The sequence below is a fragment of the Neovison vison genome, chromosome 6, assembly GCF_020171115.1.
Source record: "Neovison vison isolate M4711 chromosome 6, ASM_NN_V1, whole genome shotgun sequence".
In the NCBI taxonomy this organism is placed as follows: domain Eukaryota; kingdom Metazoa; phylum Chordata; class Mammalia; order Carnivora; family Mustelidae; genus Neogale; species Neogale vison.
The window spans coordinates 168,040,576-168,066,111 of record NC_058096.1 but is presented as its reverse complement, the minus strand read 5'-3'; the positions used below and the strand labels follow the sequence as shown (position 1 = coordinate 168,066,111).

General features: G+C 51.6%; 1 protein-coding gene across 1 annotated transcript in view; it reads left to right on the top strand.

Annotated features, from left to right (window-relative positions):
* Positions 1-8,461: 8,461 nt before the first annotated feature.
* Positions 8,462-25,536, top strand: part of WNT7A (Wnt family member 7A) — a 58,818-nt gene continuing 41,743 nt past the window's right edge. Inside the window, exons 1-2 of the mRNA XM_044252911.1 lie at positions 8,462-8,630; positions 13,677-13,903. Coding sequence (XP_044108846.1) covers positions 8,560-8,630; positions 13,677-13,903 — 298 coding nt within the window. The 5' untranslated portion in view covers positions 8,462-8,559. The remainder of the gene's footprint in view (positions 8,631-13,676; positions 13,904-25,536) is intronic.

The following is a 25,536-nucleotide window of genomic DNA, read 5'->3' as shown; positions in this document are numbered from 1 at the left end:
CAGAGAGGGCAAAGGACTTACCCAGAATTCCAGGGTAAGACAGAGGCCCACCTGATTCCTGCCTCCTAGCCCATGGGTCTGTGCACTGCACTAGTATTTGGATCCTCAACAGCTTCCGCTCCAATGAAGCCAGACATGGCTGGTATCCAGGGAGCTGCTTAGAAGCAGAAAAGTGACTCCCACCACTGCCAGGAAGTCCTGCTTGATCTGGAGGGGACCTGGGAATCTGTATTTGTAACCAAGTCATTCTGATAGACTAAGAAGTTTGAGAAACACTGGCATAGATGATCTTTAAGATTCCTTCTGGTCCTGAAGGCTGGGTTCCAGTATATGTCATTACCATTAACATCCACCATCATCATCATCAAATACCAACATATGTTGAGTGTGTAATATATATGAGACACTCTTCTAGATGCTTTACATATACGATTGTGTGTAACTCAGAGGTAGCATTATTATCATCCCCATTTTACAGAGGAGGAAACTGAGGCTGAGGGAGGTTAATCATTTTCCTAAGATAGCACAGCCAATGGCTGAGCCAAGACTCAAGGCTGGATCTGCTCCTCCGGTGGCCTCAGCAGCCTTTTTTATGTGACTTTTTCCCAAGCTGGCCATGTTTTGGGGCCCTCTAGTACCTGCTTTGGGGTTCAGTCTCCCCATTTATGGGAAGGACAGTCTCCTTGCACCCTTCACGCCCTGCCCCAAATTTGCAAACAGCCCTTTGTGTTTGCTGCCCAGCCGGGCAGTTAACAGGGCTTTGGCAGCAAGAGGAGTGAGATGCTGCTTTTCCAGTCCTGCTGCCCATGTTCCAACTCCTCCCAGTCAGGATGCTTTGGCCCTAATCATCCTGGCCCTGCTGTGTTGCACACTGAATCTGGAGTAAGCAGAAACTCATGCATAGCAGTGGGAGGACTGGGATGGAGATGAAACCAGTGGAGAGCATCCCCACCTGTTGTTGGCAGGGGTGGGGAGATGCAGGGGGAAGACAGATAGGGAACTGATAGTTAATTTTTATGAAGCACTCACTGTGGGCCAGACAGCTTGTTGCCAGACAAGCATCTGAACCTCTCAACACCTCAGTTTTGTCTTCTGGAAAATGAGGTGGTTATGAGGAGTCAGTGAGACCCATTCTATGACTTGGTTATCCAACTCTCATCCACTGAGGGCTGATTGTGTGGCAGCTGTCGTTCTAGGAAATGCAGCAGCAAGGCGACAAGTATCCGTCCCTCACAGGGCTAACAGCGCAGCCGGGAAAACAGGCTTATAAAAATAAGTCAAAAAAAACCACATCATGTAAAGTGGGACCAAGTAGCAATAAATGTGAGGAAGTAAAAGAAAGCCAGGGTAAGGTGTATGTAGAGTGCTGTGAAGGGACAGGATGGATGGTCAGGGATTGCTTGAATGAAGTAAGGAAGCATTGATAAAACTACCTTGGAGGAGTGTTTCCAGGGAGAAAAGAGATAAAGAGTCCATCTGGGAGCACACAGTAGGTGCTCAATAAATGCTGAATGCCATCATAGTTCAGAAGGAGGGACCATTTCCTTACTTCACTGGGTGGGAGGTCTCCATGTTGCTGCTGCTTCCTAGCTGTAGAAGGCTAGGGAACCTGCAGTCTCCCCCTTCTCATCCCACTTGCCTCCACCCCACGACAGAGGGCCTGGAGGTCAACAGCACCAAACAGGATGGGGAGGAAAAGCTTCTGTGGAAAGGCTGCACAACACCAACCAGCCTGACACATAGTAGGAGATTTCCTGAGTGGAGACTGTGGTGCCAGTCACACAGAGGCTTGACACTGTTCAGCCACAAGATAAGAGAGGCTCCCTCTCTTGTGAAAACCTCCACAGGATTGGGTCACTGCTCTGCTCAGATACAGGGGATATTAGCGGCTTCCCACACTTACAGAATGAAGTCTACAGGCTCTCAATTCCTCTCTCAATTCCTGATCAGCTTTAGCAGCCTTCTTTCCAGCTCCTCCCCATCTCCTCCCAACTCGTGACTCTCTACAGGCTGGATACCCTGAGTCCTGTGAACATCACCTGAGCATGACATCTGTGAACCCTCTTCTGGAAGTTCTCATGTGAGGTCAGGGAACCCAACCAGCACAAGTTGTATCAAGGTGATACAGTGAGCTGGCTTCTGTGACAGGAGCCAGCATGGGGACCCATGGAGATTAATATCCTTTGTGAGTCATCTTCCAGGGATGGCTTCTGGAGGAGGGTAACTGCATCTCAACGTGTGTTTTTTGTCATGCAGTTCTCAGTGGAGAGGTCTTTTCTGGCCACACTGGCTGAGGGACCCCGCCAAGCAACTCTCTTTCATGTTCCTTATGAAGACTGCCCTGTGATGGTGACTGGCCCCTGACCTCTTGGAGATCCCCCTTCAGCATGAGGAGGCAGACAAGAAGGAGACAGGGCACAGGAAGAAAAGCAGGGTCCCCGCAGTAGCCAGTGCTGTAAAGGGAATAGATGGGGGAAGGGAGAGAAGGTGGCTGGAGGTGAGTGGCCTAGACCGAGTGGACTGGGAAGGTGTCTCAGAGGGGTGACATTTCAGGGACTTTCTCAAAGCCACACAGGGTCGTGACAAAGTGGAGAGGAGAACCTCATTCTCTTGGCTTCCTTAGAAGAGCTTCTGCTTCATGTCCCATGGTCCCAGAGCTCCCCTCTGCTGAAAAACCCACACTTTTCCAACAGCTTTCCCCAGACACCCATCACCAGGGACCTGGCTCATGGGAATTCTGCTCCTCCCAGTCACTCCCAGCAGCTCTAAATACTTGAGTTATAGAAACTTTCTCTCTGGCTTGTGTTGCTACAGTTTTCTTATAAACACAAATGAAGAAACAAAAGAAGCTAATACACATGGGGATTCTATGACCCGAACCCCATGAATCCGACAACAAAGGCTGTCTTTAACACCGACATCCTATCCTGATTGGTGGTGGCACCAAGTGGTGCCTGGGATCCTTCCATTAATTTAATGCTATAGTAGCGTACACAGCATTGTAAACACCTTACATGGGGCATTTCAAACCTCACAACAACCCTAAGAGATAGAAGCTGTTATAATCCCCAGTTACAGATGAGGGAACTGAAGCAAAGAGAATTTAAGTAACTTTCCCAAGATCACAGAGATAACAGAACGAAGCCAGAATTTGAACCATCCTAGAGCCTTCATTTACAACAGGGTCTTGTAACAGTGCTCAGGCATATCCCTAACAATGTTAACAAAGCCTCTCCTTCTGTATCCAGCAGGGGGAGCCAAAGGCCAGGGTCCTCGGCACCCCTGCTCAGGCATGCTTGGCAGGATGGCTGCACCTGCTAAAGAGACACCCTTCTCCCTTGATCCAGGCAGAAAGAGACAAATGGTGAGAAAGCCTCTTGCTTAGCATAGCTCTGTTAAAGAAGAGCTTTCTGCAATAGATCCCACTGAGTCATGAAGCAGTTAGCTAGCTGGTTCAGTGTCTTGCAATGAATCAGACACAGCTCCTGCTGGTGGAGCTCTCAGTCAAGTGGTTTTCAGCCCTGAAGCCCAACAACTCTTAAAAAAAAAAAAAAAAACTGACCTGGGACACCTGGGTGGCTCAGTTGGTTAAGCGGCTGCCTTCGGCTCAGGTCATGATCCCAGCGTCCTGGGATTGAGTCCCACATCAGGCTCCTTGCTCAGCAGGAAGCTTGCTTCTCCCTCTGCCTCTGCCTGCCACTCTGTCTGCCTGTGCTCTCTCTCTATGACAAATAAAATAAAATAAAATAAAAACTGACCTGGATTTTGCAGCTATTAAGTGGCAGAGTTGGTATTCAGACCCAAGCCTTTTTGACCCCAAGGTCTATGCTCTTTTTATCAAGCCATAGTTGCCCTCGGTCAATGCTGGCTGCTGGGGATACAGAGAGGCAGGAGAGAGGGTCCTGTCTGCAGGGATCTTAAGTTCTAATGGGAAAGGGAGGCACGTGAGCTCAGATATCCTTCCAGGATATAATGCATTATGATGTTCTCTCCTCAAAGGAGGGAGTCATGTCCGCTGTGTTTACTGCTGGATCCCAAATCCAGCACACTTTAATCTTCAGTGAATGTTTGATGGATGGATGGATGGGTGAATGAAAGAGGAAGTGCCTTGGACAGAGGCAAGGTTAATCAGGGAAGGCTTTTCAGATGAGTTCCCATTTGGGAGGACCTTGAAGGATGAGAGGCATTGGCCAGGTAAAAATGAGGGGAAAGGCATCCCAGACATATGAAAAGGAATAGCAGGATGTAGTAAGAGCCCCAGGTTTGTTTGTTTTTTATTTGCACTCACAGTACGCACACACAGTTGGAGACTTATTATATACAATATCCTGTTATTTTCTAGTTTATTTTCATTTTGCAAATATTAGTGGAAGCTCACTAATTTTTCATGATACGGGTACAGGGGATTTGGACAAAGTGGAGGTTGGAAAGCCAGACCATAAAGATCTCTGGATTCTTGAGTTGATGAGTTTGGACCCTTTTCAGTCCTTGCTTCCCCTCTGAGGTCTGACCCTGCAAACTCTTTTCTCCTTCTCTAGCTCTTCGAGAAATTTCCTGCCCACTCTACCTTCTTCCTCCCCAGTTGGTCTTTTCAGTCATGCTGAGCTGGGGCTCTATGCTGGCTGTCCCCACTCAGCCTTCTCTACCTCTCCAACATCTCACCCAGGCCTTGCGGAGACCGTCACTCTCGAAAGCCCACACCCGCCTGCCTAAGAGCCTGGCACATTTATCAGTGGCCCTTTCAGTGACCACAGACACATTAGCCTCAGACCTGCTTCTCCCTGTCTCATTTCTGTGTTGCCCTCACTAGCCACAGTGCCTCCAGGACGGAGTCTTGTTCTTGGGGATGTCATGCTGTCTTTTCTTTCAAACCAGATCACCCATCCATCCACTTTTCTCCTTGCCACCCAGCACCACCCTTGTGTGCACTGGCCTTCCTGCTCCACCTGTCTGTCGACAACCCCTGCCTCCGCGTGTTGCCCCTTCTCTCAATTCCCCGTAAAAGCTGCCATGAGCCTTCTGAAGCATGAATCTGATTGTGTGACACCCTTCTTCCCTTTATGATAAAGCCCAAACTCATTAATATGCCCTGTGTCCCCAGACTCCCAGTTGGGTCTTATCTCCGCAGCCCTCCCTAACCCTATTCCCTCTGATGCTCCATTCACCAGGCTCCTCAGACTTTCAGAGGCCCTGCTTCCTCGGGCTTTGAAAGCTCTGCCTGGTGAACCCCAACTCATTCCTTCTGGATCCCAGATTAGGAACATATTCCATGACCCACCCGTTTGGGAGCCCTCTTTTCTGTGTTCCCACAGCCTCTGTGCATCTCCCTCCTCGATGCCTAATACCTTCTTCACTATCCCAGTGGCCCCTGCCTCTCTTTTCCACTAGACAGGAAGCACAGATGAAGGATTAAGAGCAGAAGTCAGAACTCCATAGGTTCAAATCCCAATTCTGCCATGTGACAGCTGTGGGAGTTTGGGATTTTATTTAATCCCTCCATGATTCGCCTTCTCCATTCTATAAGATGATGATAATTATGCTAATAATAATATTAACAAAAAGAATGGCACCTACCTCAGAGTATTGTTAAGGGATTAAATGAGTCAAGATGCTGATGACAGAGTCTGGCACATAGGAAGCTCCACCTGTATGCCGGATCATCAAATCAGTCCACAGACTAGGTGCTCCAGGAGGACAGACACAGGATTTACTTGACCCACTGTTACATCCCAGCACTTTGCCCCGATGTCCCAGTCGTGAGTGTCCCCCAATATCTGTAACGCAAATGAAACTTTGTTCTAAGAGGAGGACAATGCATACAGGAAAGAGAGGACTGTGATGCCTTGAAGGAAAACTGCTCAGAGCTCATCTGAGAGTAGAAGAGGAGGAGGAGGAATACAGGAGGAAGAGCATGGCTAGGACACACTTTGTGACTGCTCCTCCCAGTCCCTTGGCTGCTCCATTCTTCCTCCCCCACTGTCCTTCACTGCTACCTTCATCAATGGGAAAGATCCCGCCAGCCTAGGGGTCACTGTTCATTCCTCTCTTTCCCTCCCCCTTCTCAGTTGGGCCCTTCCAAGTCCTATCAGAGCTGCCTGTGACCCAGGCCCAGCACCCCCCTTCTCCCCACACCTCACTTCCACCTTAGTTGTTACAATTACTAGGTAACAGGCACCACCCCCAAAAATAGTGGCATAAAGCAATAATTTCATTATATTCACAAGTTATGAGGCTTGGAAATCTACACAGGGTACACTGGGATGAATGCAGAAATCCCTGTCCACAGTGCCTCAGCGGGAGGACTCAAAATAAGGGGATTCCAAGTGTTGGAATCATCTGGAGGTTCCTTCACTCACACGTCTGATGCCTGGGCCGGGATAATCCCAGTGCTGAAGTGGGACTGTGGACTGGGCTTCCTCACATCATGGCAGCCTCCAGACTCCTTCCAGAATAGCTCAGGGCTCCTGCAGGAATGTTCCAGCCAACAAGGCGGAAGCTGCATTGTCTCTTATGACCTAGCCTGAAAGCCTTGGAGCATCACTCCCGCCACACAAGAGCCCACCTGGATTCAAGCAGGGAGAGCACAGAAAGCCCACCTCTCAATGGGAGGCACGTGGAATAATTGTGTGGCTGTGTTTTAAAACCACCAATGTCTCGTGCCTGGACCCATGGGGTAGTCTCCTTTCTGGTCTTCCTGGCTCCACCTTGCCCAGCCTTACACTTCACCCCTCAGCCGCCTGGGGGTCTCCACAGGGAGCTTTTGAACACACACATCAGATGAGTCACCTTTCCTCCTATCCCTCCAATGTCTTCCCGCTGAACTTCCCCTGTGAAATCTAAGCTCCCTGACATGCTTAAGCAGCCCTGTGGGATCTGTGAGCCCCCATCTCCTCCCATCTACCCCACCAGGCTTCTTTCTTGTTCTTGAGAACAGCCCCACATCCCCTCCTGGGGTTCATGTGCACCTCCAAGCTTCTATATGGTTGTCCTCCCTCTTGAAATGCTGGGACCCCAGATCCTGCATCCTTCAGGTCTCAACTGGAATGCCACCTACTCAGATCTCAGATAAATCCCCAGGAGTCCAGTGTGTATCTCTCTCATCCCTCTGCCTTATTATCTTCACCTCTCCCTGTGATGTCTGAAATTATGCTTTTGTTGACCTCTGTCTGTCTCCCTGACTCCAAGAGAGAAGGTCCTGTGCCCTTCTTTCCTTGTATTCTTGGTGCCCACCATGATGCCTGGCACAGACACTTGTGTGATGCGAATGAAGGCATGAACAGTGGTTTTCAGGGAAGACTTAGAAAAGCAATTCTAAAGGACAGGCAAGCCCTGCGAGGTGGTGCTTAATGTGTGTGGTGGGGGGGCTGTTTCCAATCTGGCTCTCCCACTTACCAGCTGGTGACTTTGGGGAAACACCTTCGCGTCTCTAAGCCTCAATTTCTTCAGCTGAAACGTGAGCCCAAGGGCTCCGCTAGCTCACTGGACTGGGGTTTACGTCGCAGGAAGGGATCTGCACCTCTGGTCGGCTAGCAAGCTCAGAGCACCCGGTTTGGGGAGCGAGGTGAAGCTACAACACCCGCCGCGCCCACCAGGTGTCGCCGCGAGCGCGCGCTGAGCTGCCCGCCGCTCCAGGCGCCCTCGGGCGGCTCGGGCTGCTCGGGAGGCCTACGTCTGGGTCCCGTGCGGGGCATCCTGGCCTCAGCCCGACTCCGACTGTCCGCTAGGAGCGGCATTCCAAAAGAGGCTGCCCTACCAGGGCACCCACCTGCCGCACCTCCTAGAATATACAGGGGTGAGGAAGGAATATGCTGAGCCAGTTATCCCCACTCCGAGGAAGGGGGCGCTCTCTGAAGCTGGGCAAGGAAGCCTGGGGAAAGGGGGAACCCGGGTGCCACCTAACACCACCTAGCTCTGAGCGCCCGGCCGGGCGGGAAGGACGACGAGGCAAGCCAGGGCGCGGGAATTCTCGACTGAGCCTTGATCCTCTCAATCCCACGGGCAGTCGCAGGCGCCAGCTCGACCGCAACTTGAGAGTTAGCGACCAGTGGGGGTCCAGAGGACTCCCACCGCCCCCTGCCCGGCTCCGCGCCCTGGAACCGGGAGGGGGCGCCGCGGGAGCGCGTGGGGCAAGGCGTGAGCGCGCGCTTAGAGCTGGCGGCCGGGTCCCGCGGTCGCGGGGGTGCGGGGCGGGCGCTCCCGAGAGGCGGGAGGGGGAGGGGGAGGGGCGGGGGAGGGACGGGGGAAAGGAGGGAGGGAGGGGCGGGGGCGGGCGGCAGCAGCGCCCCCGCACTCCCCGCGCCTCACACACTTGCACCCGCCGCTCGCGCGCAGCCCGGCGTCGCCCCGCGCCGCGCTCGCTCCTCCCTCCCTCCTCCCGCTCCGTGGCTCCCGCGCTCCCGGCGAGGCTCAGGCGCCGAGCGAGCGGACGGGCGCACCGACAGACGGCACCCGGGACGCCTAGGCCCGCGCCTCCCGGGCGGGCTATGTTGATAGCCCCGCCGGGGCCGGCCCGCGGGATCAGCACAGCCCGGCCCGCGGCCCCGGCGGCCAGCGGGGACTATGAACCGGAAAGCGCGGCGCTGCCTGGGCCACCTCTTTCTCAGCCTGGGCATGGTCTACCTCCGGATCGGGTAAGGGCCGCTCGCATCCCCTGCACGCGTGTCCCGGCAAAGTTGGCCTGGCCCGGGGAGGGGATCGGCCGCTGGCCACCAACTTCTTAGGCCCCTCAGAGAGTCTGGGTGGGCGCACAAAGACACCCCCCCCCGCCCGCAGGCGGGCTCCCTAGGGGCGCTCACAGCTCTGGAGATTGGGCAGAAGTCCGGCCCTCCTAAAGATGTCGGAGTCGGGTAACCCTCAGAACCAGAGACAACCAGTACGACGGTGCAGCCTGGGGGACTCCGAACTAGCTGCTGCAAAGGCCAGACTCTCCTAGGGTCACTTCTGACCCGGGCGTAGGAACAGCAGGTACCCCCAGGAACACTGGAGCCAGGAGTCAGGACGACAGCCGCTCCCAAGGAGCTCAGACCCCAGAGCCCTAGAGGACTTCTGTTCACAGAGCCACGGACACAGCCTCTCCTGGAGACAGGGCAGTCCCCGGGTAGCAGGCGGGGCCGGTCCTTGCAACGGGGAACAGGTACCTGGAGGGAGGGACCTTCGCTGGCACAAACACAAACCGCTCTCAGATCCCTGACACCACCCAATTTCCAAGAACCCTCAATACTCCTAGAGCCCTTCCCCAGGCCAAGGGGACAGCGCCTTCCATCCCCAACGCACACACACAAAGGTGGGACGAGAGATGGCCCTAGACACCCAGAGAGGCAACCTCCAAGAGCCAGCGCCAAAGAGAGGCGGGCCACCCCGCCCCCTAAAACCGGGCACCGGAGTCCTCTGGCACGCGGAGCAGCCCTCCCTGCTGCACTCCAGCATTTCCACGGAGGTGGGGCCCGGGGCGGCGCTCTGGCTGGAAAGTGGGAGGCGGTGGCTCAGGACGCGTCTTGGAGCCGCATTTACAGGGCCAGTCACCCTCTGTACTTAGGAGATAATGCGTGTGAAGCACGGAGGGGTAGGGGTGGGGAGCTTTAGGGTTTGATAGAGGTTCTGGCGCTAAAGGGCCACCTTGGCTGGTTTCACAAAACCTACTTTCCCACCGCCGGGGGTTGGGGGGAACCTCTCCACTGCCCGGCTTTGGGGAGGCGGCCGGCTGCGGGGGCTGCAGCGAGAGTGTGTGTGCGTCTGTGTGTGGCAGAGCCTTTGTGTTTTGCAAGTATCACTCCTCCCCTTTTCCCACCCCGCGTCTCGGTAGCGGGCATTTCTCAAGTTGAACGGCGGTGGCTGCAAGCAGGTGCGCGCAGAGCGGACAAGGCGGCCGCCGGCCGCGACCGCGGACCGAGAGGCGACCGCAGGCGGAGAGGCGGCTGCGGGGCTCGCGCGCTGCCTGCCTGCGGGTGTGTTTTAAGTGTTATTGATTCGTCCGCGTCTGGGTGGCTTTTTTCTCCCTGCTTTAATCTTCATCTTGGCCCGCGCCCCGCCGCCCCGCGCGCGTCCAGCATCCAGGAAGCTGGTCGGGCTGATTGGCGCTGGCCGCGTGAGGCTTTATCTTCTTTTTAATTAGAATCGGGGCGGAGGGACCAGGGAAGGGAGAGAGAAAGGGAAAACAACAGAAAATAACCTCCCCTGGCTGACCCGCCCGCGGGACCTCCCGCCGACTCGCAGGGACCTCGTTGGCCCGGCGGGGGGGGCGCGGGGGGGGCGCTGCTCTGGAGGGAGGGAGCTACGGAGGGCGCTAGCCTTCAGCCTGGCAGTCGCCCTTTGTGGCGGGGAGAGATCCAAATCAGGAAAAGGAATTGCAGGGTGAATTTGGCCCTGGGCCCTGCTGCTCCCTGAGCCTCCCGTTATCCATCTGTAAAATGGGCATGGGGGGTAAAGTCCCAAGGTCCTCAAGAAGCCTTCTGGCTCCCCAGATGTGCCTAGTTCCTCCCTACCAAGGGCTGATGGCAGGGCATCTGTGGTATTCTTACTTAGTGTGGCTCGTTCCAGCGACTCAAGCACTGTCCCCCTGTAATAATCAAATCCCATAATAACAAAAACCACAAAACAGCACATTAATTGAGTACATACTAAGTGCCTGGCACCTTTTGAACACTTTCTGTGTTTTAACACATTTAATGTTCACAGCAACACTGTGAAATGAGGACTAAAAATCAATATCCTCCTTTTAGAGATGGAAAAGCTGAAGTACAGAGAGGGGATGCAACTTGCCCAAGGCCGCACAGTTAGAAGGCCAAGGAAGCTTCGATGGCACTCTAGGCCCGAACTTTTAGCTGCTAGACAACTGTTCCTATGAATTTTTTACTCTCATACATCATTATACTCTGTTGGGTTGGGAATTCCCTGGCCATCAGCTAGGGCTTGACAGGTTCTCACTGACTTGTGGCCCAAACATCTCTGCTTGACGATCTTTCCATGCTGCCTCTTCCTCAAACATTTCAAACCTTCTAGCTCTAGCATGTTAGACTCTCTTTCAGTGGCTGAGATGAATGAATGAGAGCTCTAGCAAGGCTTCTGTTTCAGATCGGTGACCCACTAGCCTCCAGATCTCAATCTCTGTGAGCCTCAATTTTCAGATATGTGAAAGGGTGACTCCTGCCCACCAGGCTGTTTAGAAAGGTCACATGTATCCCGTGTTTGCAGCAACACTTACGCTCCTGCCTTGGCATGGTAGGGATGCTGCAAAAGTTCACGGATGCATTCGGGGCATATTTGGGCAGGCACACCTGCTGTGTCATGGGTACTTACCTTGAGCGATATTTTGGAAACTCCATAGTTCACCCATTCATCATCCATTCATTCAGAAGCCATTTAGTGAACCGACAGACATCATCCCTACCTCAAAGAGCTCATAGTCTAATGAGAAGGACAAGTGATAAACAAAGTGGGCACACAAAACCAACCATGGCAGAAGACCATAAGTAATCCAGAGAATGACATAAACAAAACAGAGACTGTGATGCCAAGTTATGAGGGGTGAGAGGGTGAGGCAGATTCCTGTAGCTGGGGTGGTCAAAGAAGGTATCCCTTGAAGCCAAGCCTGTGAAGCTCAGGGGGAGAAGAGAGATTCCAGGGAAGGCGACAAGTAAGGACAAAGGGCAGGAGGCAGGAAGAGGGCTGGTGTAAGGCAGGATTGAGGGAAATAGGGTAGGGACCAGTCAGTAATGTGCTTGGAGAGGAGTGGGGGTCACCTCTTCTCCTGCACTCTGGGTCCACAGGTCCTCGCTTTAAGAAATTCCAATTCCAGAACACCTTCCTGTAGCTGAGTCCCAGGATGGAAAGTGTGAGGCACTTTGCCCAGGGCTGGCTGTGACCTTCAATAAATGAAAGCTCTCTCTTATTATTATGTCCAGAATAAGGCATCAGAGGTGAGGTCTTCTCTTTAAAAGCTCCAGACATGTGGACCATCTTTGTGCAAAAGAAGGGCTACCTGCATCATCAGGGTCGTCACTGGAGCTTGTCTGGGGTTATCTTGATATTAGGAAATGGCCCCACCCCCCACCAGATACCCAGGAGTCACACTGACGCCTGTCTTTCCCTCATACCCTTCCCCATTCCTCTGCTCAGCCCCACCCTTCAATCAGCCCATCAGCAAGTTTGGTCAGCTCCATCTGCTGCCACCCCAGCTACTGCCTAGGCCAAGCCACCACCCCCTCTTCTCTATCCCTTCTCCAAGCTCCTGCTCTGGAGCCCAGCATCCCCACATTCCTCTCCCCTGTGGGGCTGGAGGGATGGAATCCCATCAGTTTCCTGCATATAGCCTTTCAGTGCTCCCTGATACACCTGAGAAAATTCTAGCCCTTTCTACCAGATTGTGTCTTCCGACTCTCTCCGTCCCTGAGCCCTACACCAGATTCTGTGGGATCTTTCTGCTTGCTGCCCCTGCCATCCCCTACCAAGAAATGGACATTTGCTCTTCCCTCTGCCCAGATTACTCTGCCCCAGACCTTCCTATGACTGGTTCTTGGCCATTCGGGCCGTGCTGCACTGCACCTCCCCAGGAAGGCCATCCTTGACCACCCCAGCTAAATTGTCCCCTCTCTCTTCCCTCCCAAGCCCACCCGCCTCATTTACGGCCTCCTGGTTTACTCTCCTCATAGTGCCTACCATGGTCTGAAATGGTCTGTTTTATTCATTTGTGAAATGGGTGTGGTCTCCCTCCAGAACTCCTGGAGGGTAGGCCCCTGCCTCTCTCCCAGTATAGTGCTTGGCACCTGCGAAATAACCAATATCTACCTGCACAGAAGGTGAATAAAGAAGACAAGAACTGGGGGCGCCTGGGTGGCTCAGTGGGTTGGGCCCTGCCTTCAGCTCGGGTCGTGATCTCAGGGTCCTGGGATTGAGTCCCGCATCGGGCTCTCTGTTCGGCAGGGAGCCTGCTTCCTCCTCTCTCTCTCTGCCTGCCTCTCTGCCTACTTGTGATCTCTCTCTGTCAAATAAATAAATAAAATATTTAAAAAAAAAAAAAAAAAGAAGACAAGAACTGTATGAAGAGTCATAGGCATCCTTTAGGACTGATCATGCCTGGAGTGGGGTACACATGCTCCATGGGCACACAGAAAGAAAACCTCCCATTCACAATTACTTTTTGAAGATATAGATCATACATACTGGAGAGTATATATAACATGTACAAGCAGTTGCAGTTTTTTTTTAACGTGTCCCCACAACCTTTCAGAGCCACCGCTGAAGGAAACTTGTGATTATCGTCCCCTTGCTTGCCTTTGCAGTTTGATCACACAGACATGATTCCTAAACAATAATGGGTTTTAGTTTGCATGATTTTAAATTTCATCTCAGTTGAACCCTACCATAAATCCGAAGGCAACTTGCTTTGTGCACAATGTCATATTTGCAGCATATGTCGTCTTTTTTTGTGTGTATAGTAAAAGGAAATCAGGCCTCACTCATATTGACTATACATTCTATGCAAGTACCGATATGGGTTACAAAATGAGTAATTGTGGGTTTGGGGTGCAGTATCAAAAAGTTGGGAGCAACGGGGTGGGGGTGTAGTATGATCTGTATGTGTGTGGGAGGAGTGGGGACAACAGCCTCAGATACCCCGGGAGGCCGTGCCCCCACCTTGCTGTCCTAACACTCTGTTTCTCTGTGTCCCCTTGCTCCAGTGGCTTCTCCTCGGTGGTAGCTCTGGGCGCGAGCATCATCTGTAACAAGATCCCAGGCCTAGCTCCCAGACAGCGGGCAATCTGCCAGAGCCGACCCGACGCCATCATCGTCATAGGAGAAGGCTCACAAATGGGTCTCGACGAGTGTCAGTTTCAGTTCCGCAATGGCCGCTGGAACTGCTCAGCACTAGGGGAGCGCACCGTCTTCGGGAAGGAGCTCAAAGTGGGTATGTGCTCACCCAGACAACTTATGCAAGGTCTTAGAGGCTGCGGGAGACCAGAATAGCCTCAGGATCCCTCTGCGAACCTCTCACCTGCCCCATGCTGCAATGCTCCCAAGCATGGGATCTGCAGGTGTCATGACTTGAATCAGGTCTCCTGGGGAGGGTCAGCTCTCTAATTCAACTCCAGACCACTCCAACCACCTATGGCAAAGTTGAAAACCAGCAACCAGTGGCCTAAAGGCTAGTCAGCTGATAAAGCACTGATGTTTCTTAAATTGAAGTCCAATTTTTAAAAAAATAACTTTTCTACCTCAAAGTATGAATTTCTGGCTTCTTTTTAAAACGTGGCAGATCTATTGATAACTTACATATGTGCCTACACAGTTACTAGGGGGTCAGGCTGACAATGAAGATTCCTTTAAATGGAACCCCTGCCACAGTCCTCACCACTCCCTATTATCACACAGTCCCCTTTCATGACTCACCAGGCTACTGTGGACATTTGAATTTGCAAACCCTGTTCTGTGGGAATTGTGTGTTGCTCAGGCATGCATACATGGGATGTGCGTCTGTGTGTGTACACACACACACAGATACACGCACCAAGACATGTGTCAGGTCACGCTTTTGGTTTTCAAAGCAGTTATGAAGAAAACCTGGTGGAAAGGAGGTTGGTCATTGGGAGGCCTCCATATTTTGTGGAAAAGGCCATGTTTTGTATTCTGCTTGTGTGTGTCTGGACTATGGGGCTGGGAAGTCCACAGGCTTGCTGCCAAGCTGTGAACTTCCCTGGAAATAAGTCTGCTTCAGGTCTCTTTGGGCTGCAGTGGTTCACCGGGCCTACTGGATGGCGCTAAAGGCACCCCCCAAGTTCTCTCTCTCCCTCAGCCCCAGCATCAGTAAATTCAGTGGATATTGAAAAGATTCACCCTAAATCCAGCCATTTCTCAGTGTCCTTACTTCCTCCCTTCCAGTCACACAGCTGGCGCCTCTGGGCTCCCCAGCACCGCAACCCTCCCCACCCCCCAGCCCCCCACCCCATCCCTTGGCATCCCGCTGCCCCCTGGCTATTCTGGAGACCTTCCTGCAGGCAGGGTCCTCCTTTGTAAATGAAAATGAAGTCATGTCATTTTCCCTGCTTAAAACTCTATGGAGTCTTCCTCTCATTTTAAAGCACTGCTGACCTCTGCCCCCTTCTGCTCCCATCTGCCCCCCCCCGCCCCCTGTACACCGGCACACCACACTGTGTCCAGCCCTGGGTCCCCAGCACCACACATTCCTTCTGCCTCAGATCCTTTCTCACAGCCAGCACCCCAGAACGCCCCTCATTCTCTGTGCAGACCTCTCTCTCACGGCCTCCGGGCCTCCCTTGATCACTGGGGTCTAAAGTCCCCTTACACCACGAAGCTTCAGCTCATCGGCACTGTGACTCGTTCCTCACCCCTTGGGAATGCCAGCTCCATGAGAGCTGGGCTCCCCGTTGCACTCATCACTGGGTGTTTCCTTCCTCCTTCTTGGTCCTCTCAGTCCTGAGCGGGTCTTGTTTGGTCACCGTCTTCTGTAGGCACCTGCTTATCCACTCCTGAGAGGGACAGACCCCAGCTTCATGGTGAGGTTGGCAGGGAGCACTGTGGCCTCCTCTTTTAGAACTTCTCTTTACACCGTGTGCCCTTTCCAACATCTTCGTGGTTAGAATTTTGCCTTGTCCCACCTGCCCTTCCTTCTCTCTCTTCCAGCCTCAGGGCTGACTTTTCAGGTAGAGAACGGGGCCCAGAAAGAGGGCGGGGCTTCCCTGGCTCACACCAGGAGGTGGCAGCCACACTGGGAGTCCAGTTTAGGTCCCTGAAATCCCTGTCTGGGGAGGCTTCTGTGGGCACCCATGATTTTTCTGCCTTCTCTTGCTCACATTCCCCAGTCCCCTGTCCCTGGGACCCAGGCCTGGGCTCTGGCCTTATTTTAAACTTGTGTGTTGCTGACATATGAGATGTTCCAGATGAGGAAACAGGCTCAGAAGGGACTTGTCCATGGTCATTGAAAGTTAGTGACAGGGTGTCCCAGGACTGGGATGATGGCACCCTGGAAGAACCCGCAGTCTTGGAAGAACCAGCCCATAGCCTGGCATTATCACCATGCATTTGGGGGATACAAGGAGGGTTATGGTGCCAGGAGCCCTGCTGTCCAGCAGCCCTTCCAGATGACAAGAGTTGTAGAATTGAAGACGTCCATTGCACATTGAGTGGCCTCAGGGAACCAAGGCAAAGAGAGGAGCCTAAGAAAACCCAGGGCGTAGCAGTGGTAGGGGTGACAGGTCCACAGGCCTGGAAGTGACTGGGAGCCAGGTCCAAGAGGCATGTGGCATCAGTCTGACCAGTTTGAACTCGAACTAGGTGGTGGGAGCCATTGGAGAATTGGAGCAAAGGCATAGCTTCCAAAGTAAGGTCATTCTGTATGAAATAGCCTCTATTCAATGATTTTTGACCTGCAAAAATGGCAACATCACATGATCCAGCTTAATAGTCAGTCATTCTGGAAGGCTCATTGAAGAGTCGCTATAAAATTCATTCGTTTGTTTAACTCATATGTTCACCCACCATGGCTGGAGGCTGCTGTTCCAGCCTGTTTGGTCAAGGAAGGCCTCTAGATTCATGAGGGAGGTGAGCCATGGGCATGTCTGGGGAAGGGCATGCTGGGCAAAGAGGAGAGATGTGCAAAGGCCCCCAGGCAGGAACATATTTGGCTGTTTGAGGACCAGCGAGAAGGCTGGTATAACTGGAGTACAGTGATCAGGGGGAATAAGAAGTCTCAGAGGTCAGAGAAGAAGCCGGGAGCTGGACAATGTGACATCTGTCAGGCCAAGTCAGAGATTTGGGTTTTTTTCCAGTGAATGGAGAGCAAGGGAATGACAGGATCTGACTTTGGATCCAGTAGCCTTGCTCTAGCTGCTGGGAATAGAATGAACTATGGAGGGGTCAGGGTGAGAGTTAGGAGTCTGGTCCAGTTTTCCTGGCAAGAGGTGACACTGTGCCGTGAGTGAAGTTCTACTCTGGTAGTGATGCTGAGGATGGGGGTAGGATTGATGACCTGAAGGCCAATTAGGAAGGAGTTACCCTGGCCTGGAACCGGAAATGTGGTAGCGGTGGAGCAGAGGACGAGGAGGCCCACATAAGAACCCCAGGTGTCTGAGAAGTCACTTCTCCTCTGAGCCTTGGTTTCCTCATATGTAAACATACCCTGCTTGAGGACACCTCAGATTTTGGCTCCTGGGCTCTTCCTCAATGCCTTCGGGGCTCTTGCCCTCATGGGATTGCCTCTTCCTGGCAATGACCAGCCAACAAGCCTGCCTTTTGGTGAGGCATCAAGAGTAAGGTCTTTGACTTTGGGAAGAGGTCTGGCCATCAAGGCCTCATTCTGGATGGCAGGAAACATGGCCTCCCCCTGCAACCCCACAGTTCTACTTACACCTCATTGGCCAGAATTCAGTCACACAACCACATCTAGCTGCAAGGGAAGCTGGGAAGTGTAATCTTTTATTCAGAGTAGCTCTGAGACCAGCTCAGGGTCTGTGACTGAGGAGGAAGAAGGGGAAAATTGACATGGGCGGCGCTGCCCCTTGGCATAGTTATCCATCTCATGCTGACACGCGAAGCCTCACCTTCTACCACTTCCTCAGCCTCCACTCTGGTCTTTGGCTCTGTGTTTCATGGCTCTGTCTCCCCTCATGAATGTTCTAAATTTTACTGTCTGTATCTCAGGAGAAGGCCATAGGCATGTACCCAGCAAAGCCTTCTTGCATGCTAGAAACGGAAACCCAGTTCAAGCCCTCTCATCAGGCCAAGAGGGGAATTTATGTCTGCTTAAGTCATTGCAAAGTCAGGGATGGTGCTGATCCTTGGAATGGTTTCTACCATCCCCAGAGTGGCCTCTTGGGGCAGCCAGATGGCTCTGAAAATGCCAGAACCACAACTTTCAGGTTCTAAATTTGTGTTTAAAAAAAAAAAAAAAAGCATTAGCTTTTCTTTGGGGGCACCTACTGAAGTCCTAAGGTCCATACCACCTGGATCAGCTAACAGGACTTGACTTTGGGTCATGTGTCCCATCACATGCCCAAGGGAAGCAGTGCTTTTGTTGGTCAGACCTGGGAGCCCCACCTAGACCACCTCTCAGGGGAGAGGGCCTGCTCATGAGTCCATTAGTCAGCTCGGGCTTCTGTAACAAAGAACCACAGACTGGGCAGCTTGGACAAAGATGCTCACAGTTCTGGAGTTCTGGAGGCCAGAAGTCCAAGAACAAGGTGTCAGCAGGTTTGATTTTTTTCCGAGGTCTCTTTCCTTGGCCTGCAGATGGCCATCTTCTCCCTGTGTCACATGCTATTTCCCCTGTGCATGCCCTTGATGTCTCGGTGTCCCAGTCTCCTCTGTGACAAGTGAGCTAGAAAGTGGATTGGCCTTAAAGGGTAGGAAGAGTTTCACCAGTGAATAGGGTCCCTGGCTGACATGGGGCAACGACATGGAAGTTGGATTGCTAAAAGGACCTTGAACACGGGTCTGCAGCCTCTGGAGGTAGGAGTTAGTAGTCTCAGATGAGATTGTGGGCCAGCTCTTCATGCGTCTTAAATGCCAAGGATTATTAAAATGCTGTATGCGACCCCACATCAGCTTTATTGCCTACTACCTAGTGTGGCCCTTGATAGCTTGAGAAGGCATTCACTCCCTTCAGCCTTTTCCTTTTCTTTCTTTCTTTTTTATTTATTTATTTGACAGACAGAGATAGGCAGAGAGGCAGACAGAGAGAGAGGGGGAAGCAGGCTCTCCGCTGAGCAGAGAGCCCAATGCAGGGCTCGATCCCAGGACGCTGGGACCATGACCTGAGCCGAAGGCAGAGGCTTTAACCCACTGAAGCACCCAGGTGCCCCTTTTCCTTTTCTTAAATAACACAATGAACCCCCCTCCTTGAATCTGCCATACAACACAACAACTAGAACAAGAATGGGTAATTTACACCCCCTCCTCTGACCATCCCCTGTGTACCCCCTGCCACTCCCACCCGAGCCATGCTTTCTCCATCCTGAATCTTGGGTTTCCCATTCCTTGCTTGTTTTTGTCTGTTTTATCATGTTGATATAGTTCCCAGAAAGAAATTATTTGGTTTTAGTTGTATTTACTCTTATAAAGAAAAGACATCACTCTATATCCAATCTTTTGGATTTACTTTTGTCCCTCAATAGCAATAAAACCCATCCACGGTGTTCCTTCAGCTGTTGTAGATTCCTTTTGGCTGCAGTAGTAGACTCTGGTCTATGCTTCCATGCTTTTGGTTGTGGGTCATCTGGACCACCTCTAAGCATTGACTTGTCACATTGCCAACATGGGCCCCTTTGTGCATGTTTCCTGGTGCTAGTGTATGCACGTTTCCCTTGGGTGTATACGGAGGAATGGAATGGATGGTCACAAGGTATGAACAGCAACCTGATTTCCACAGTGACTGTGCCAAGTGCCACTCCTGCCAGCCTGTGGTGTTGATCCACAGCTTCTCCAACACTTGGCATTATCCAAGACTTCATTTTTGCCCAGGGAACAGTGGGAAACATTGCTGTCTTGATTTGCATTCCCCTGAGAAGTAATGTGGGTGAACCCTCTTCCTGTATTTATTAGCTGTACACATTTTACTCTTCTGTGAGTTGCCTGTTCATGCTTTTTGCCCATTTTCCCATCCAGTTTTGTGTTCTTTCCTCGGGTTTGGCCATCATGATTGTAATATTGAGTCATAGCATAGGGGAGCAAGGCTGGATCAGGCAGCACCCCAGGGGTGGGGGCTCATGTGGGGCTTCACTCTCCTTTCTTTTGTCTTTTCGTTGAGGATCCATGGGGCCAGGCCCTGTGACAGCCCTGCCTCATGCATAGCCTCATCTGTCCCCATGAAAGGAGGTCTGTCTACCTCCATCTTGGGCTCTGAGCAAGGCAGAGGCTGACCAAAGTCACATGGCTGTTTTGTGGCAGAGCTGAGATGGGTAGTTAATTCCCTTATTCTGGAAGATGCTTCTATTTTTGTGAGCCTACTTGACTTCAGATTCTCCAAGCAGACAAGTTTTTGAGAACCTCGTCTTGTGGCTGGGCCATGTGGCAGCCAAGTGAGCACTGGCATCAAAGTCACACGGCTGGGTTTCCATCCCAACCCCACCCCCCACCCCAGGACTCTGAGAGAGTACTTCACTTTCCTATCTCAGTCTGCCCATCTGTAGAATGGGGGAGTTGCATCATCCACCTTGCCAGGTGCCAGCCTTGTGCAGGATTATAGACCCTGGCACCTGTAGATTAGTGCCATCAGAAAGCATCCCTTTGCCCCTCCCAAGAGACTCACATGATGTCTTTACAGCACTTACCACTCTCAGAAGTGACATTGCTTACTTTTGCAAGGATGTGTCCAATATCAGTCATCTCCCTGACCATGGGGGTGTCCATGGAACCCAGGCCTGTCAATCGTCTTCTCCTGGAGCACCCCCAGGGCCTGGCACACAGTAGGTACTCAGGAAACTCATGAAAAGATGAACCACCCTGAAGCTGCTCTCTACCCTGTGTGCCAGCAGTAGCTCTGAGCCCCTGAGGACAAAGCCTGGGTTCTTCTTTCTCTTCTGCCTCCCAGGTCTGGGTTGTAGCTCCCTCATGGGAATCACTCTGTTCCCTCCATTGTGAGTAAATGCTTTTCATTCTGATCCCAATCCAAAACTGAACATGCATTCCTGGTCTGTTGGGCAGAATGGTAGGGTCTATCCCTTCCTTCCCATCCTTCCTCCCTCCCTCCACCAGCTTCTCTGGAGAAACATAGGAGGTTGGTTGGATGATAAATTGGGGAGCTCAGAATGCTGTGCTCCCTGCTTGAGCTCAGCTACAATGGCCACCCACATATTAAAGGCTCTGAAAAGTCTTACAGATAGGAGAGCAGCTTGAATAGTCTTCCCTGTTCCATTCATTTCTGACCTTGGACTAATAGACCATCTGGTGGAGCTGCTCTTCAGAGGCCCCAACACACCCACTCTGGGGATTCTCACAGACTGACCAGGCTCCTAATATGGGTTTGGACCTAACCAGGAATTGACCTAGGTGTATTCACTCACCAAGTCCTCTGTCTTTCCCCAATGGCTAGGTTCTGACATTGGCATGTGCAGTGAAACCTATCCAAGTAAGCATTACCCTTGAAAGTCCCTTGAATCAGCCACAAAATTTCAGAATACCTGGTTTTCTCCCATAAAACATTCATATGAATGTATAATATGTAGGTAGTAATGCCCACTATAGAAGAGTATGCATCTAAAATATAAGTATATACATTAGAGTTCTTTTGTTTTTTGATTCCACATATAAGTGAGATCATATAATATTTGTCTTTCTCTGTCTGGCTTAGTTCACTGAGCATAATGTCCTCAAATTCCATCTGGGTCATCACAAATGGCAAGAGTTCCTTCTTTTTTTATGGTTGGATAATATTCCATTATCTATCTATCTATCTATCCATCTCACTTTTTTTTTATCCATTAATACACTTAAGATACAACATATCCATTGATGTTCACTTTAGCTGTTTCCACTTCTTGGGTTTTTTTAAATAATGGTACAGTGAACACAAGTGTGTAGGTATCTTTCCAAGAGAGCTATTTCATTTTGGGGGCGTATATATCTGGAAGTAGGATTGCTGGGTCATGTGGTCATTCTGTTTTTAACTTTTTGAGGAAACTCCATACTCTCCTCCATAGTGGCTACGCAAATTTACATTCCCATGCATATAGTATTTTCATTTCTTTTCCCCTAGGTGTTTTTGGTTGAATTCATATAATTTAAATTCTCCTGGGCTCACACACCACAAACGCCCCCTGCCCCACTGTTTGTCTACCTATTCATTCACTTACCTGTCCCGCAGATATTCTCTAGAATCTTCTGCATGGTAGACTGATGAATCGGCCACAGGCTCCTCCCTCAGGGTGCTCATTGTTTGGTGGGGACAGACAGTGAGGCCAGGGCTGGAAATGGGCTCTGGAATCTGATAAGAGAGGAGAGGGCACTGGGCAGAGGACCAGGTGGACTGTAGGTGGGCTGGTCTACAACTGAGGGAGGGAAGGCTGTGGCAGAGGAGAAGCAGTCAAGACAGGCTTGCAAGTGTGACCCAGCATGGAGCCAGTGTATCCAGAGGGACCCAGGTTTCCTGGACTCTAGGGTATACAGTACGGAGGGCAGAAAGGGGCTTCAGAAAGAGTAGGACATGAATCAGTCCGGCAGGGCTTTGCCTGGGAGGGGAGCTGTTGGAAGAATTTCTTTCCCCTGTGTCAGGGGAGAGACAGGATGTGGGAAGATAATCACATTCTTAGCACATAGAGAAATTTGCAATGTCCCCAGCATCATTGTCAACAAAGAAATGGTGATTTCCCGATGTGTGCTCCTGGGGACGGCTGCATTCTTTTCCAGATACTCACAACCTCCTGTTTGGTACTCCCCCGCCGGAATTTTTCCAGGGATGGGCACCAGTGACCTAGGATTCAGGCCCTGGGAGGGGAATACCATCTTCCTGTGTCTGCAAACCAGGTGACTCGGAAGCATTTCTGGACTTCTGCTCCGGTGGCATTTGTCACCACTTCTCGAGAACAGTCACTTGAGCAGCTCTCCCTCTCTCCCTGGAGTGACCTGCTGGGCCTCAGATCCCTCCTCTGGGAATCCGCCCCTCACACAAATGGCTCCATCTTTCTTTGCCCATTTTGGGCAGTGAAAGAGACTAGAGCACATGTCTGGTGAGCTAATGGCTGCGTGGAGGGACAAATTCGAAGGCCTTTCCAGTGAAGGAAAGAGACAGAAGCAAGGGGCGGGCCAGCTCCACTTTCTCGGCGCCATTTCTTAACAATACGCCATCTTGCCCCAGCGAAAGACCTATTCTTTCCCTATTCTTGCTTAGAAGCAGTGAACAAAGGACTTTTTGTCTCGTTTGCATTTTTTTTGCAAGCCTCAGTTCATCCTGGGTTTTAGCCCTCCTGACGCTATTCTTTGAGATGAGTCTTTTGTTCTAATGTTCTCTTTCCAACTCTCATATGGTGGACAGGCAGACACACACACACACACACACACTCACATGCTTACACGCTTTTACACGCACTGTCATTCATTCAGCGACTGTGGACGCTTCTCAGAGAAACAATCCTGCTCTCCACAACCTACTGGGAAGGGACAGAATTCAATTCAGCCCAAAGTGAGGAAAGCGAAGGCCCTGGGCCACAATCGGAGGGAGGGAGGATCAGGAAGTTCCCTCAGGGAGGGGACACTGCAGCTGCGTCCTGAAGAATTGGGTTAACCAAGCATGCATCTTGTGAAAGCTACTGTTTATTGATCCCTTACCTGGTGTGGACCGAGTCTGTCATGAGCTTTCGTTTTTTTCACCATCCAAACAACCTTAAAAGGTCCCCATATTCCCAATTTACAAAGGAGGAATCGAAGGCCTTTGAGAGGCCAATTAACTCACGCAAGGTCCTGCCACTCGAACCCAGATTTATTGGCGTCCAGAGCCCTGTTTCTAAGCCCTGGCTACATTTGCCCATCACCAGGCAGCTGGGAAGAAGGGCATGTCCAGGCTTTGGGAACAGCACACACAAAGGCATGGAAGCAGGAGGGGCAGACGTTGACACTTCGTGGATTGTCAGAGGTGTGTGCCTCAGGGGGAGGAGAGACCCTTGGTTGGATCTGATGCAGTTGAATCCAACTGCACACGCCCCTCTCCCAGTTTCCAGATCTACTGACCTATTATCTTAACCAGCCTCAGCCCAGACAGGTACTCCCTACACCCCCGATTCTTCAATTGTTCACCAAGAGGCTCTGGCTGGAGACAGCCAGCTGTGTGGCATTCCAAGCCCAGAAGGGCTGAGAGCCGCCATGCTACAGGACTGGCAAAAGCAGCCTTTTTCCATCTGTATATTTTCCAAATCATCATATATTTCAGCTCGTGTCACGGCAGATTGCTCACTCTCTGACCCACTGGCTTTAAATAGCAAAAGAAAAAAAAATACAATGCACTTTGTGGTTTCCAGTAAGATACCGTAAATACACCCAGATAATATTCCGGTGCAAGCCATTTACAGCGATTGCACAGGGCGGTGGAATGGAATCTTTTGGGCAGACTGGCTCATCAGTTTATTTCCTCTGTACCGCTGGGATCATTATGGAGCTGAGCTGTGTGGAGGGCATTAGCCAGACTCCCCATTTTCCCTCAGTGTTAACACAGTGCTTTACTGAGCACCTTCTCTTTACCCAGAGGTTGGATTGACCCTTCACGGCAACTTGCCAGTGTCCTCCTGGTGGTTCCTATTTCACATATGGGCAAGCTGAGACTGATGGAGGCAGAGTCCTTGCTCAGGGTCACCCAGCTGAATAAAGAGTAGAGAGGATGGATGGACAAGACCCTTCTTATCCAAGCTTTGAGCTGAAGCCAGCCACTGGGGCTTCCGGATGGAAAACTGACCTGCATCGAGAGTTAAGGAGGATGGGGTGGAGGTGGGGGGAGAGTTAAGGAGGAATGGGGTGAAGGTGGGGACCCCATGAGGGAGCCAGGAGAGCCTGAGTCTAGTCCACCTGGTCTCATTGAGTCACTGGTGACCTTGGTTGAGACTCCTGGTCTCCATGAACCTATCATTCCAGGAGGAACCCATGGGCTTTCTCTCTGTGGCTCTAGGAGTCTATTTTCTGATTCTGGGGACATGGGGAGCCTCTGTGCAGGGCAGGATGGTGGACCTAGCTTCAGCTCCCCTGTGTTCCTGGTTTACCTGTTTTTGCCATTGGCTAGATCATGCCAGGGTCATCACATGGGCCTGGAGCCCTCTGACCCACAGAGAGAGCTGCATGACCGGCCCCACCGAGCCACCCCAGTTGCCCCCTGCTCCCAGCACTGCTCTGTTGTATGTTCGTCAGAGTACTCAGCTGCCACTGAGAGATGTGATTTTGTTGTCTGTCTCCCTACGAAGGTAAGGCTATGTCTGAATCTCTCCTCTCGGTGTCCCCAGGTCCCAGTGCTAGTAGGTGCTCAAGAAATATCTGTGGAGTGAAGGAACATGGCACATGGCTTGGTTAAGGAGATTTGATGGAGGTTCTTCCTTGGCTCATGGGTAGAAGGGACAGATGGATGGTCTAAGCAGAGAGGGGTAGGTCTGTTCTTGGAGGGCACGTGGTCAGCAATGGCCAAGCCCAGTATGTGCTGCTCACTGGCTTTGTGCAGAAGACCCGGGAAAGAGCCGGGGCTGGGGTCAGTAGGACTGAGTGGGTATCATGGCCTTGGGACAGGAGAGTGGGTTGGACTCTGCAGCCCAGCCAACTGGGTTTAAATCCTTGCAGGTTGCGTCACCTCTCTGGGCCTTAGATTCCCCATTTGTAAAATGATGACCATAATGGTCCATACCTCATTGGATAGTTGCCAGGATTGAGTTGATCTATAATGAGTGCTTAGGGAAGAGCCTTGAAATTAGTAAGCATTTTTTTTATTTTGCTATGGTTATTATGAACTGTGCCATTGGGCATAGTTTCTGCAGCAATAAAACAGATATCCTAGACACACTCTTGCAGATGTCTCCTAAGAGACAAACAAGGTGGCATTCAGGAAATTACCCAGCTGAAGGG